Source organism: Galeopterus variegatus, unplaced genomic scaffold (genome assembly GCF_000696425.1).
Source record: "Galeopterus variegatus unplaced genomic scaffold, G_variegatus-3.0.2 Scaffold295, whole genome shotgun sequence".
Classification (NCBI taxonomy): Eukaryota; Metazoa; Chordata; class Mammalia; order Dermoptera; family Cynocephalidae; genus Galeopterus; species Galeopterus variegatus.
In genome coordinates, this window is record NW_007726406.1 from 505782 (window position 1) to 520429 (window position 14648).

The following is a 14648-nucleotide window of genomic DNA, read 5'->3' on the forward strand; positions in this document are numbered from 1 at the left end:
AAGATTTTGATAGATTGTACAACCTGGACTACAACGTTGATCAAGAGAGCTTCTGAAATCCATATACTTTATCCTGATGAGGAGGCAAAGGCCAACTTGTGTGAGACCTCAAGGCTAGAATGACGGTGGTCTAATATAAGATTTTGATAGATTGTACAACCTGGACTACAACGTTGATCAAGAGAGCTTCTGAAATCCGTATACTTTATCCTGATGAGGAGGCAAAGGCCAACTTGTGTGAGACCTCAAGGCTAGAATGACGGTGGTCTAATAACTTTAAGATCACAGAATCTGGGAAGGCCATCGAGACCATCCAGTCCTGAAATTCTCTCCATGTGCATGTCAAGCTGTTGTCCAGCTTCTCGTGAACACTTCCTATGGCTAGGAATGTGTTCTGAGGCAAGCCCCTCCATTTTAGGCAGACCTCAGTAAGTACTTTCTGCAGTTGGCCAAAATTTGTCTCCTTGTAATTTCCACCCATTGGTCCAGATCGGTCCACTACTAACTCATAGCAAGTTTATAGGTAAGAGAAATGCCCAGAGCCCTTATTTTCACACATACTGCTGTCAAGCTATGTCTTGATCACCTATTCTTTGGGTAATTTGTTGTTCTCAGTAAAGCACATAATGTTCATTTATAGACAAAATAAAAATAGACATGTGTTTAGGGGATACAATGGGTCATATGGATTTAAAATATCCTAATTCCAGAAAATCTCAAGGCCCTATTCCACTGCCTACCACCAGGGGAAGTGGTGTCAGCAGAGCTAAAACCTCGGCCATTTTTGTAACAGAGTAGTAAGTTCTACCCCTCTTCTAGCTCTGTTTCTAAATTTGAAGACAATTCTGTCTTCTCACAGGTTCTGATAACTATAGCCTTCTGATCTATTGACTGTGGGCCATTAGCAAGCAGCAAGTGACTTCTGGCTCCGATGGCCCATGTGCAGACACTTCTTCCAGCCAATGCTGGTGAGAAGAACACTGGGAAGCGATCACTGTCCTCAGCTCTAGACCTAGCTCTGCCATTAGTAAGCTGTTGCCACTGCACCGTGCAGGGTCAGTTTGTGCTTATGCATCTGTATAAAAACATTAGCTGTAGGCTGTGGGCAACAAGACATGACACCAGGAAGAGATATTTGAGTACTGTAACCTCACAGTAACAGGCATTTTCCAGTGTTATGGAAAGATCTGGTTTGAAGTAAACTTCCTGATTATTTGAAAAATTATCTATTAAATGTTCTTGCAATGAAGGTGGAAGTGAAGGATATCTGAGGTATCACAAGCACCTAGTCTACAACTTATCAAAAGATAACCTTGTAGAGGTCTCATGGGGAAATGAATGTCAATCAACAGGCGCACCTTACTCAGACACTTGCACCTGGAACCGAGGTGGTGACTACCTACGGGAACCCTATGTCTTCAGCACCTGAATCTTCTTGGGGCATGTTAACTGCTAGTCACATAAGTGTTGCTGCTGGGGACTACACATCCTCACAGGTCTTCTATTGATAGAGCACACTCCTCAAAACTTCAAAACAGAGTAACGAGCCTAAGTACAGAAAGTTAGAAAACACCAAGAAGAGTTGGTGGCCATACCTGTTCCTCCACCGGTGTCTCTGCAGATGATTTACAAAGGCTTTGCAAAGTATCAACAGCTGAACTGATCAGCTCCAGAGACCACTGAAATCCATTCAGCTTACCCCTGACAACATCTAAGAAGGAAGTCGAAACCCTTGAAGTTTAACAGCTTATAATATATGTATGAATATAAAAGACGTAAGTGAACAGCAACACCTTTTTAAGAAGGATTCTCTAAGACACTCACCAGTCACCTTGTCCCGGGTGCTCTTAGGAAGATGCTTTGCAATAAGCCCAATAACACACAGAATATGTCCTAAGGTGTTTGAATTGGGATTCTGTTGACTAGAGAAAGGGCAGAAGAAATACCAAGATAAAGCCAAATTAAATCTTGCTGCCAGCAAAATGCCTTTTCTTCTGAATTACTAACACTGGAGGGGGAAGGATAGGCAGCATGGCTTAGGAATCAAGCCGAAGGAACATTAAAGCACTCAGTGTACTTGGACAAAGGGTAAACTGACAGTTAAAAGTGATTCTTATTTTTTATGTTTGTTTTTATGCTAGAGCTTAAAGAAAAGATCTCTACACAAATAACTATGAAATAACCCACTTCCTTAAGACAGGCTTGTTCCCAAGAATCTTTGGTGTCCATCAGTGGCTAAATTATAAGCATGCAGACCTGCTGATTTTTTCCCAGGACTCTATTATTTTGGTGTAGTCCAGCCTGGGTGATGAGTAGGCAACCTTGGAGAGCAGCATCCAGGCGGGGGCAGAATGTTCCGTGCCAGTGTGAGATATCATATTGTTTATGAAAGCGGAAGAGAACTTATCTTTCATGGACCAGATACGAAATGCCTTGTTCAAATAGCGGCTGGAAAAAAGATGGGAAAGCAGAATTGTAAGTATACATATATGTAACTGTTCAGATCAGCCCCCCACTGGAAAGGCACCCATTTCTGTTGCTCTAGGATTTCTCTGCACATAAAACATCCATGCAGAGGCTCCTGGCCAGGGGCATATCTGATACCAAACTAGACAGCTTTTTAATTTTATTAGAGAATAAGTTGTATTTACTTTTCCCCTCATAAAATGTTTTTTAAAGCAAAAAATAAAATTTTGTGTAACTCGTTTGAGACCCTCCTTATTCTCATTCCCTCCAAAATTTCTACACAAACATATGGGAAAGGTTACCAAAAACAGATGCATTCAGATGTTATAGGGTTATAGTGACAAAAAAATAGAAACATTGTCCTTTTTTCAATGGAAGGATTGGAGGGTAATGACATTCTAGCATTTAAATATGGTGATATTAAACAAGCTAAACTTTGCGATAACCTACTACATAACACCACTCAGAAACAGATATTTCAAACCTTCTTAAAATAAAACAAAAATGCTCCTGATGTACTAAAGTGTTTGTGTTATGTCGCTACTGTTTTTAAACAATTTTACTTCTTCCCATAGCACTGAATGAGATAATATAACTCATGAGACAGTGATATATTATATATTCAAGTGAAGAGAAAAATACACTTCTTTCCCCAATTAATTTTTCTTAGACTGCTGTGAAAACACACACACACAGATTAATAAGATTTTCTCATTAAATTTTTTAAAAAAGCAAATTCTCAAAGCATGCAAAACAAGGCAGCTATAACAAAATAAACACATCCACACACCACAACAAGCATGTGCATATAAATGAATGGTTTTATTAATAAATTAGCCATGGATTACAAACCTCATCATAAATGTTAAGAGTTTTAATGTAGTTAGCTCACAACATGATTTATATCTGACTTATGTCTAAACACCACAAGATACAGGAAATCAACAAATATTTTTAAATTTATTAAAAAAGAATCACACAAAACATTGAGTGACATTTACTATATGAAGCCAACAGAATAGGGAAAAAATTCTCTGAACTTCCATTTTTGAAATCTCAAATGTGGCTCTTCTCTGACAACTCACACCTCCAGGTCAATTGAGAAATCTCCAGCAAGCCTCCACCCACCCTCAATCAGCCCCGTTGTTCATTTAGTCAGAATGAGATTCAACAAACACTAACCTGTGCTTTTGAACAGCACTGCCAACCTCTATCCTAACATCAAAACCAACTGCCACTCCTCAGTCACCATTTTAAATGGCCTCTATGGGTTACGGACCACTGCCTTTGCTCTTAGACTCTGGTCTACCTGTGGGATCTCATTTCCCTTCACTAATCTCTATTTTTCTTATAATCGCTTTAACTGGTGATTTTGAAAAGCTCTATTCTTAGTCCTTTTTCTCTTTTCTACAACCTAACTGGGTGAAATCAACCCAAGTGTCCACCAACAGATGACTAGATAAAGAAAATGTGGTATATATACACAAGGGAATACTATTCAGCCATAAAAAAGAATTAAATTCTGTTATTTGCAGCAACACAAATCACCTTGAAGGACATTATGTAAAGTGAAGTAAGCCAGCCAGGAATGGAAAGAGAAATACTACATGTTTTCATTCCTACTTGTATGTGGAAACTAAGAAAGTTGATTGCACATAAGTCAGGGTAGAATTGTGGTCACCACAGGTTAGGAAGAAGAGGGGAAGGGGAGCAGTGAGAGGTTGGTTAACGGATAACAAAATTACAGCTAGATAAAGAGAAATAAGATCTAGTGTTCTATAGCACTATAGGGTGACTATAATAAACAACAATTTATTGTATACTTTAATTCCCAAACACAAAAAAATGGTAAATGTTTGAGGTAATAATGATAAAAAATAAATTATTAAAGTATCAAAAAAACCTACTGACTTGTAACTTCAGATAAATAAATATCTATATAGAACTACGCCTTTTTTCAAAAAAAAAAAAAAAAAAAAATTCTGAAAATTTTACAGGCCTGTAACATGTTTGTAGTTGTACCACCCATTTACCATTAATATTGTTTATTTGTGCTTTCTCTTTTTTCTTGGCAAATTTTGGCAAAAGTTTGCCTTTTCCATTAGGCTTCTTGAAGACAGTTTTTCTTCTTTCCCAGTTTATTAATATCTGGTCTTAATTTTAGTTTTTCTTTTCTTCAAGTCCACTCAGTTACTTTTTCTAACTTCTTAAATTGAGCATTTAGCTCATTAATTTTTAGTTCTTTTACTGTTCTGATACACATTGAACATTACTCATTTCCATCTAAGTACAACATTAGATGCATTCTACGAGTTTTGGTATGTATTCAGTTACAAAAACCTTTCAATTCATTGGTCTCTGACCTTGGAGTTATTTAGAAGTATTTTTTTTTTATTCTTCAAATGTTCTTTTTTGGGCTTTCCCACAACTACTTAACTGCATCATGCTCTGAGAACATTATCTGATAATACAGATTTGTTGAGATTTGTTAACACTGACACTAGGAAACAGAACACGATCAATTTTTACAACCAGTTTACACAAGCTCAGACATACGTTTCTAACTGCTGGGCATGTGGTTTTTATATATGTCCTTAGGGACATACATCTTTTCCTGGTGTGATTCCTTTTATCATTATTTGTAACTTTCTTTATAACTGATTCTTATTTTTTTCCCTTAAATTCTGTTTTACATAAAATTGATACAGCTTCTTTTTGTATTATTTCCCTAGTAATCTTTTTCCTAGGTTTACTTTCAATATTTCTGATCATTTTATTTTAGATGTGGCTCTTATAAACAGCATGATTGGATTTTGATTTTTGTATCGAAAGGTTTTATCTATTAACTGTTAAATTTCAGCTACTGACATTTATTGAGATTACTGACTTTAATTGGATTAATTTATACATCTATTTGGTGATTTTTATTTACCTTGTGTTTTATTTTCTGCTTGTTTCTTTCCCTTTTTTTTCTTACCCCACTTCTCTATTCTATCTTCTCTTATTGAGTTTTCTGCAATGCATGAGTTTTGCTCTCCTGGCTGAGAAGCTACATCACAGTCATTCCTGGCTGCTTGCAGTCTTGCGTCTAATATTAATCACATTGCTAGTCTCCTCATACAATGCTAGAAATGCAAGAAGATGCAAAACTGCACACTCACTCTGATGGGCACTTCAGCTCATCTTACATAATTTTTATATTTTAATTTCACCTTGCTTGCAATCATCCCAATTAGTCGTCATCATTATCATTGCTGTTACTGATTTTTTTTCCTTTCACTTTGCCCTTTGTCAGACCAGCTGTTACTGATTTTAATGTCTATGATTATTTTAGACTTATTTAACGTATTTCTTAGCAAACGTTTCTTCTTGTATTCTATTCCTTCCTTCTAAATTCTCTTTCCTTCCTCATGAAGTATATCCCTTATAGAAGGTCCATTAGTGAAGGGCTATTGCTGATATATACCCTCAGTTTTTTGTTTATCTTAATGTGACTTCATTTCACTAGTATAAGGAATAATAATTTAGTTGGGTGTGAAATGCTAACTTGAAATGACTTGTTTGAGACAAATTTTATTTGTAACATGCCTGAGACATTCAGAATTATTGACTATTCATTTTGCTTGAGATTCTTCCTTGTTTCCACTTGAATCATTTTCTCATAGTTGTTCCTCTGCGTCTTAACACCTTTTAAGTCTTTTCGGCAGGGCTAATTTCCCCTGTCAAACTCTTAAATGTATATCTTCCTCAAATTTCCTCTTCTAAATTTCCATCTTTTCTTTTCATTTTACAACCTCCCTGGGCAGTTGCAACCACAACCCAACTCCAGGTTTCAAAATAAGCCCATATTTCTTTGTTTCTTTGTCTGTTGCCATGAAATTCACCAGAAGCCAAGAGCAATTTCAGAAAATATGTTAACACATGAGTTTTGGGCCACTTTTTCCTCCTTAAATATTTGCCAATATGGACAGAGGTGGCTAAACAGAGGGTTAGCTATACTCATGTGGTTCAAAGCACAAAAAATGGAGTTCAGGGCCTGCCATAAAAGGTAGGCCTGGTTAATACTCTGGCAGTGGGCTTGGGTTCTATACTCTAAAAGCATGAGTGCCCACACAATCACTGCTGCCCAGTTTCACATTTTCTCTGTCCTTGACTGGATTAAAGTGATGTGCTGTAGAAGTGCCCCTAACCTAACTACCTGTCAGCTGCAAATATAAATCCTCTCTAGAAGACTCTACCCAGAACTTTATATTATCTCCACAATTTTTCTGGCGTGCAATGGCATAGAAAAAGACAAGACAACATTACCCAAAACGAGGAGAAACAGAGCCACTGGGTCTGTGGAGTTATCAGACACACAGACTTTAAAGCAACCATGAACATGTTAATCATGGAAACAACAATCAAGATAGATAATTTCAGAAGAGAACTGGAAATGACAGATTGAGCTCCCCAATCCAAAAATCCAAAAATCAGAAATGTTCCAAAATCCAAAACTTTTTGAGCACTGACATGATGCTCAAAAGAAATACTCATTACACCATTTTAGATTTCATATTTTCTGATTAGAGATGTTCAACTGGTATGTATTCTGCAAATACTCCAAAATCTGAAAAAATCCGAAATCCAAAACATTTCTGGTCCCAAGCATTTCAGATCAGGGATACTCAATCTGTATAACAAAGAAGAAAATGAAAATTCTATAAATGAGAAATGCAGTGATAATAAGTCGATAAATGAATTTAACAGTGAATTACACACAAATAAAGAAGGCTAAGAATAAATATGACAATATTGAAGAACTGTACCCAGATAGGGTAGAAGAGCATAAGAACTCATAATGCCACAATAATTAAAACAGCTGTTACTGACACAAAGAGGAACAAATATGCTAATGGAATGAAACAGAACAGAGAACTCTGAACTAGAGTTATGAACGCCTGACCTGTCATAAAGATGGCACTGCAAACTAGTGAATAAATGATGGTCTTTTCAATTAATAATTTTAGATTGATTGGATCTCTATTTAGAAAATCATCAATCTTGTCCCTACTTGATAAAGTACAGAAAAATCAATGGCAGATAAGTTAAAGACCTAAAGTGTAAAGGGAAGAAAACCAAAACAAACAAACAAACAAAAAACCACCAGACGTCTAGGAGATTATATAGGAGAACATCTATATGACCCTGTGGCAGGAAAAGATTTCTTCAAAAATACATTAAGAAAACCACTGACAAACTAAACTCATCAAAGGACACCATTAACAGTAAAAAGGCAAACCACACAGTGAGAAGAGGTATGTGCAACACATATAACAACAGATGAGCAAGCAAGAGTGACAGCCTGATAAAAACAGGACAAGAGACCAGAATAGGTAATTCACAAACGTATCTAAATGCTAATCCACATAAGAAAAAAGGCTCAATATCATTAACCAACATGGCAATGTAAATTAAAGCCACAATAAAATATCACTATTTGTTCGCCAAAATGGCTAAATAGAAAAAGACTGACAATACAAAATGTGGGCCAAAATATGGAGCAATTGGAATTCTGCTGTTCAAAGTGTAAATTGCTGCAACTGCTCTGGAAAACTGTCTAGCAGTGTCCACTAAAGGTGAATAAAAACATACTCAACAATACTGTTCCTAGGTATATACCCAACAGATGTGTGTACACATGTGTACCAAAAGATATGTATAGGAATATTTATAGCAGCATTATACATCATAATGAAAACCTGGAAGCCACATCAGCCAGCCACTGGGAAAACAAAAACAAAAACTAAGTGCCATTGGGGGGAGAAAAAAACTAGAAGCAACCCAATTATCTCTCAAGAGTAGAATGGATAAATAAATTGTGGTTTAGTCATAGATGTCATCTACATACATATTATCTATGTGTGCATGTATGTACAGAAATGAAAATGAATGCGTTGCAGCTATACACACAATGACCTCAAACGAATCTTACATTACGTTGAGTAAAAGAAGCCAGATATGCGGAAGAATTCCAGTTAAACAAAGGTCAAGGATGCAGAAAAGTAATACATGGTGTTTTTTTTTTTGTCTTTTGTCTTTTTCCGTGTCCGGCAACGGATCGCAACCCTCAGTGTTGTTCCCGCGCCTCGCTCAGCCAGTGAGCGGGAACCGGTCTGTATGTGGGATCCGAACCCTCGGTGGGAGCGCCGCCGCGCTTCCCAAGCGGCGCACTATTCAGTGCGCCACCGGGCGGGCCCAATACATGGTGTTAAAATCAAAGAAGCAATTATGTCAGAGGAGGTGGGAAGATTACTGATGGGAAGGGTGTGAGGGTATTTTTGGGGCCTTGCAGTGTTCTATTTCTCGACCTGGGTGCTGGTTACATAGGTACATTTTCTTTGTGATATTTATTGACCTCAGGGTTTGTATACTTTTCTACACATGCTATACTTCAATATAAAAGTTTAAAAAAGAAAAGACATGAAATAAACCTCCCAACAGCTTCTCATGATCTACAGTGGTCTCTCCTGCTTTTTTGTGAAGAATGTCACTACGTTTCATTACATTACCATGAAGTTTTAATATGTTGGGTGTGCACAATGACGTAAGCCTACAAAAAGTGAAAAAACAGCTGATTCTATTGCTGGCTAAATCCCTCCTTTCTAGGATTCTCAGTAAAGCATATAGTTGGTACTCAGAAAATATTTACTGAGTGAATACATTTTCAGTAATAAAGTGTTAATACCAAAAGGGACCTTAAGAGATCATGTAATCCAACTGGCTGCTCTTAAAAGTGAGGAAACTTAGGCCCAGAGAGAGGAAGTGATTTGCCAAGGCCACAGATACTAAATCTATTAGTCTTTCTATTGTATGATAATTCCTCTATCACAGGTCGAAACTCTTACTACAATATTCACTTTACACAGTGTATGCTCAATAAATATTATTGAACGGAAAAAAAAAGTATTGCAGTTTATTAAGTACACCAATCCAATAAAACACTAGAAAAAGTTTAGCTTATAAGAACTAGGAAGTTACCTTTCATAATAACTAGTATTGGGTAGTTTTTTACTCCTAATCTAAAACTGAAGAGCACTCAGAGGGAAGCAAGGAAGTGATCAAAAAGGTGTCACAAAAATAGTCACTACAAAAACACGAAGACATGTGAAGTAGGTCAAGAAACAAAACCAAGATTGAGTCCTCACATACACTAAGTAATTTGGAAAGCTGATTTTTCATGATCAGTGGAGAAATTTACTAACAAAAAGCCTTCTGGCTTTCTACAAGGAACAAAAGTCATGTAGCTAACAAACCTCAGTTCCTGGCTTTCTGTGGTAAGAAGAGCAAGAAGATCCCACGCAAGCACCTGGCTGTCGTCCCCACTGTGAAATTTGCTGTGATGCTTAATGTTCTGCAGCAGGAGCTGGTCCAGGCACTCCAAGGCCTTCTCCTGTACGGTGCTCTCACAGTCCATCACGATGGGGATGACCCCTGTCAGCCAGGCTTTTTGGATCTGAACACATCTAGGTTGGGCCTTAGAATTAAAAAATTTTGACATCAGAAGGTCTGTTCCTATTAGAAGTCATACTGGGAATGAATCCATAAATAAACGAATGAACAATAAAGAGAGAGAGAAAGAAACAACAATCACAGTAATATGTTGAACTTTTAGAAAACTAGAGGTGGAAAAGAGGAAGGGAGGGGGAGGGGGGCTAATGAGGAATTGATCAATGGACACAAAGAATGATTGCGTATTGTAATGATGAATAAGCTAACTATACTGATCTAACCAACACATTCTACACAATTACTGAAAATCAACATTGTACCCCACATGGGTGTATAATAAAAAATAAAATTAAAAAAAAAAAAAGAAGTCTAAATATAAGTCAGTGAAGTTGTGATCAATGTTTTGAGAGACATGACAAAAATAATCACTTTTCCAAGTAGACCATAATGGAAAAAAAGTCAACGTTCAAAATATATGCAAAAAAAAGTTCAACTTCCAGCTTACTGTAAACCAGTACATACTGAAATTCTGAACTTACACAGTAAAGTCATCATTTTATTAGCAGTAGTAAATCAGCATTTTTTTGGTCATTCAAAATCAAAAGCAAATAATACTTATCCCCAGGAGCCCTTAGAATGGATGCTGACAGGAAAAGACAAAATATGCATTTCTTGATGCCTTCTATTATGAAATAAAGAAATAAACATGCTTTTAAAATTCTTCTATAATCAATTAGTGTAGTGGGTTAGAAATCTTGATTCTCCTTAGGTCTTAGAATAGGATTTTTAGGTAATGCATGAATGAGCCAAAAGGCTCTTGAGTAGGAGACAAAAGTCCACAGATAAGTTTGGCAAAAGCCATCTAATCAATTCTAATCACTGTTTAGGGATGGGATTCTGTACTTTGACTGTTTTAGGTTGCTGGTTTGATTCTGGCTTGAATGACTATTGACTATTTAACCTACTGATTGTTCTTAAGATATGTTAAGGAAACTGCTTAAATGCTGTTTAAATATGCTAAGGAAACTGCTGTAGGAAGTATGTGGAAGAGAAAATGTTTACTAAGGACAAGCTGGTTGTTGGTGAATTAACCTAGCTTTTTACAAATTACATTCTAGAATGTCACATTGCTAACCTACTGCTCTTACAAGTTTTATACTGCCTGTTTTTATGTCCTTTNAGAATAGGATTTTTAGGTAATGCATGAATGAGCCAAAAGGCTCTTGAGTAGGAGACAAAAGTCCACAGATAAGTTTGGCAAAAGCCATCTAATCAATTCTAATCACTGTTTAGGGATGGGATTCTGTACTTTGACTGTTTTAGGTTGCTGGTTTGATTCTGGCTTGAATGACTATTGACTATTTAACCTACTGATTGTTCTTAAGATATGTTAAGGAAACTGCTTAAATGCTGTTTAAATATGCTAAGGAAACTGCTGTAGGAAGTATGTGGAAGAGAAAATGTTTACTAAGGACAAGCTGGTTGTTGGTAAATTAACCTAGCTTTTTACAAATTACATTCTGGAATGTCACATTGCTAACCTACTGCTCTTACAAGTTTTACACTGCCTGTTTTTATGTCCTTCCTTAATGACTGAATCAACTGATTTTTCTTGTGAAACTTCCTTGTCTTGTCAATAAAAAGAAAGGCTGATTTTGAATTGGGGCTGCTCCCCTGATGGGGGGCAGGCCCTCCAGGCCTCATTGATGGTACTTTGAGTAAATTCTTTCTCTCTTTTTTCCATCTCGGTTACACAGAGGAAAGTGTAACAAATTAGTTGGCAGAAGTAAACTATATATAGAATTAGTAGATCTGCTTTTCTGGCAATATCATCTATACAGTATATGTCTTAATTGACAAATATTAGTCTAGGCCTCTAGCTTAACCAAATTAATTTTAAAATTTATTTTTCTATGTGAGCTTTAAGTTGAAGTCAACAAAAAGCTAACAATTAGTATTCTCTAGCGTCAGTTCCTAAGAAGCATAGCCTATCATAAGTAATTGAAAGATACTACTTCTTTTCTTCTTGTACAGTCCTATGGACTTGGTAGAGTTTCCGATGGTCAACGGTAATTATTATGCCAAATTACTTTTAATGTAAAATACCATTCATTCGATACGTAATGCCTTGCCTCTCACCAAAAGTAGTTCAGTAAGGGATTGTAGGGCCTGCTTCCGGACGGATACTGCAGGGTCTCGACACTGGTCCTGCAGAATTGATAGGTCTTCCTTCATTCCGGAGATGTCACAGTGTTTCAAAATACTCACTAACACCTAGAAGGCAGATATGTGACACGAAGTGATGACTGCATAGCATAAACACAGAAACCCAAACTGTGGGCAGATAATACTTTAAGTTTGTGGTTCTCAACATTTTTTGGCATCATGGATCTATCCCTCCTCCCCGCAACATCCCACCTTTTAGAATCTGATGAAAGCTAAGGCTTCTCTCCAGAGAAAATTTGATAAACGTTTTATAAAAACAAATATTTACAAACAATTTCATGAACCTATTGAAATCCACCCATGGTCCTCAGGTTAAGAAATCCCTATTCTAAACAAAAGAAATTAAGGATATAAATTTGTGATTTTTAAAGAGCCAGCAAACTGGTAGGAAAGCTTAAAAACAGATAATCTTTCAGTTCATTTATTCAATTTATATATAACAGGATCAGGATCAACAGTTAAGTAAAAAGCAATTTAAGTAATGAATACGGCCTGCGGGGTTTTAGAAATACTCCCTTGCATTTCCAAGTTTTCAGTGCTTACAAAGGCAGCACATTAAGAAACGTGCAGGGAAGACAGGCACCTGCAGCGCAGACTTTCTGACATTGGTCTTCTCGTCCCTGACCCTCTTCCTCAGCATCGCCATGACACATCGCACTGTGGAGGAAACACAGAGTCGTCACTCTATGGAAGACCACACGGAGCCCAACCTTTCACTACACAAGGCCAAGAAGATGCATTCATCTCAAAGACTCCCTAACTGGTTTGTTCTAAATCCTAAGAAATCAGAGTAGGAAATGGTACAGAAAAGGAAGAAAACTTGATTAATGAGCTATTCAGTAGAAAGTGCATAAATTCTGGAAAATTTGGTTTTAAATCCTGGCTCCTACCTCTAAAATTCTGAATGAACTATTTAGCCCTTCTATTTTTTTTAGTTATAAAAAGAAATACCTAGCCCACAGGGTTGTTTTAAAGATTTGATAAGATAATATATAATAGCAGCTTTAAAACTTTTCACTCAAAGGCCTCTTGTGAATTACATATTTTAATACGACTAGAAATTTAAACTGAAAATTATAAAAACACTTAATAATTCATTTTAAAATAGCAAGACGTAGCTAGATTATAAACAGCATTTTTAAATAAGAAATAACTATGTTTTCCAAAACAAACAAACAAACAAAAAAGTGAAAAGAATGGCATTATTTTACATTTTTGCAAACTCTTTACTGTCTGACTTAATAAAAGCCAGCTGGATTCTCATATCTGTTTCTGCCTGCAATCTGTCACAATTTCATATATCATAAAACCTCTGGAAAATTCCAATTCACACTTCTGAGAAAATCAGAATGTGTAAGGTAAGTGATGTCTTGACGTTATTATGAATACAGTATTCACTTCGAGGACCCCTTGAAGGAGGCTTAACAACCCCTTGGGGCCTCCAAACCACACTTTAGAAATTGCTGGTATATAAGAAGGAACTTTAAGAAAATGAAATAGAGAATGGAAAAGAATAGAGAAAAATCAATGAAACCAAAAGTAGGTATTTTAAAAAGATCAACAAAACTAACAAACTTTAGCTAGACTGATCAAGAAAATAAGAAAGAAGATTAAAATTGCAAAATCGGGAATGAAAGAGGAGACATCAATACCAACCTTTCATAAATAGAAAGGATTACAAAGGAATACTATGAATAATTTTATGCTAAACTTTAGCTAGACTGATCAAGAAAATAAGAAAGAAGATTAAAATTGCAAAATCGGGAATGAAAGAGGAGATATCAATACCAACCTTTCATAAATAGAAAGGATTACAAAGGAATACTATGAATAATTTTATGCCAACAAATTAAGTAACCTAGATGAAATGAACAAATTTCTAGAAAGATACAAACTACAGAAACTGACTTGAAAAAAATCTGAATACAGCTATAACAAGTAAAGAGACTGAATTAGTAATCAAAAAACTCTCTCTCGCACACATGCACATGCCAAGGACCAGATGATTTCACTGGAGAATTACACCAAGTGTTAGAGAAAAAAAATGAACACCAATCCTTCACAAACTCAAGAACAGAAGAGGACACTTCCCATCTCATAATAGTAGGCCAGTATCACCTTGATAGCAAAACCAGACAAAAACATCTCAAGGAAAAAAAAAAAAAGACCAATATCCCTTATGAATTTAGATACAAAAACTCTCAACAAAATATTAGAAAATCAAATCCAGCAAGTAACAAAAAGGATTATATACCATGCTTGCGATTTATCTCAGGAATAACACGTTGATTCCACAAGTGAAGACCAATGTAAATTACACTATAATGATAGATTAAAGATCAAAACCACATGATCATCTCAATAAATGAAGAAAAAACATTTGTAAAATCCAACACCTTTCATAATAAAAACACTCAATAAACTTGGAATAGAAGGAAACTTCTCACACTGGTAAAGGTTATCCA

The 14648-nt window shown here is 36.2% G+C and overlaps 1 protein-coding gene across 1 annotated transcript in view; it reads right to left on the minus strand.

Annotated features, from left to right (window-relative positions):
* Positions 1–14648, minus strand: part of NCAPD3 (non-SMC condensin II complex, subunit D3) — a 75474-nt gene that overhangs the window by 26250 nt on the left and 34576 nt on the right. Inside the window, exons 15-20 of the mRNA XM_008567131.1 lie at positions 12767–12840; positions 12097–12231; positions 9762–9982; positions 2257–2448; positions 1825–1922; positions 1596–1711 (exon numbers count right to left, since the gene is read on the minus strand). Coding sequence (XP_008565353.1) covers positions 1596–1711; positions 1825–1922; positions 2257–2448; positions 9762–9982; positions 12097–12231; positions 12767–12840 — 836 coding nt within the window. The remainder of the gene's footprint in view (positions 1–1595; positions 1712–1824; positions 1923–2256; positions 2449–9761; positions 9983–12096; positions 12232–12766; positions 12841–14648) is intronic.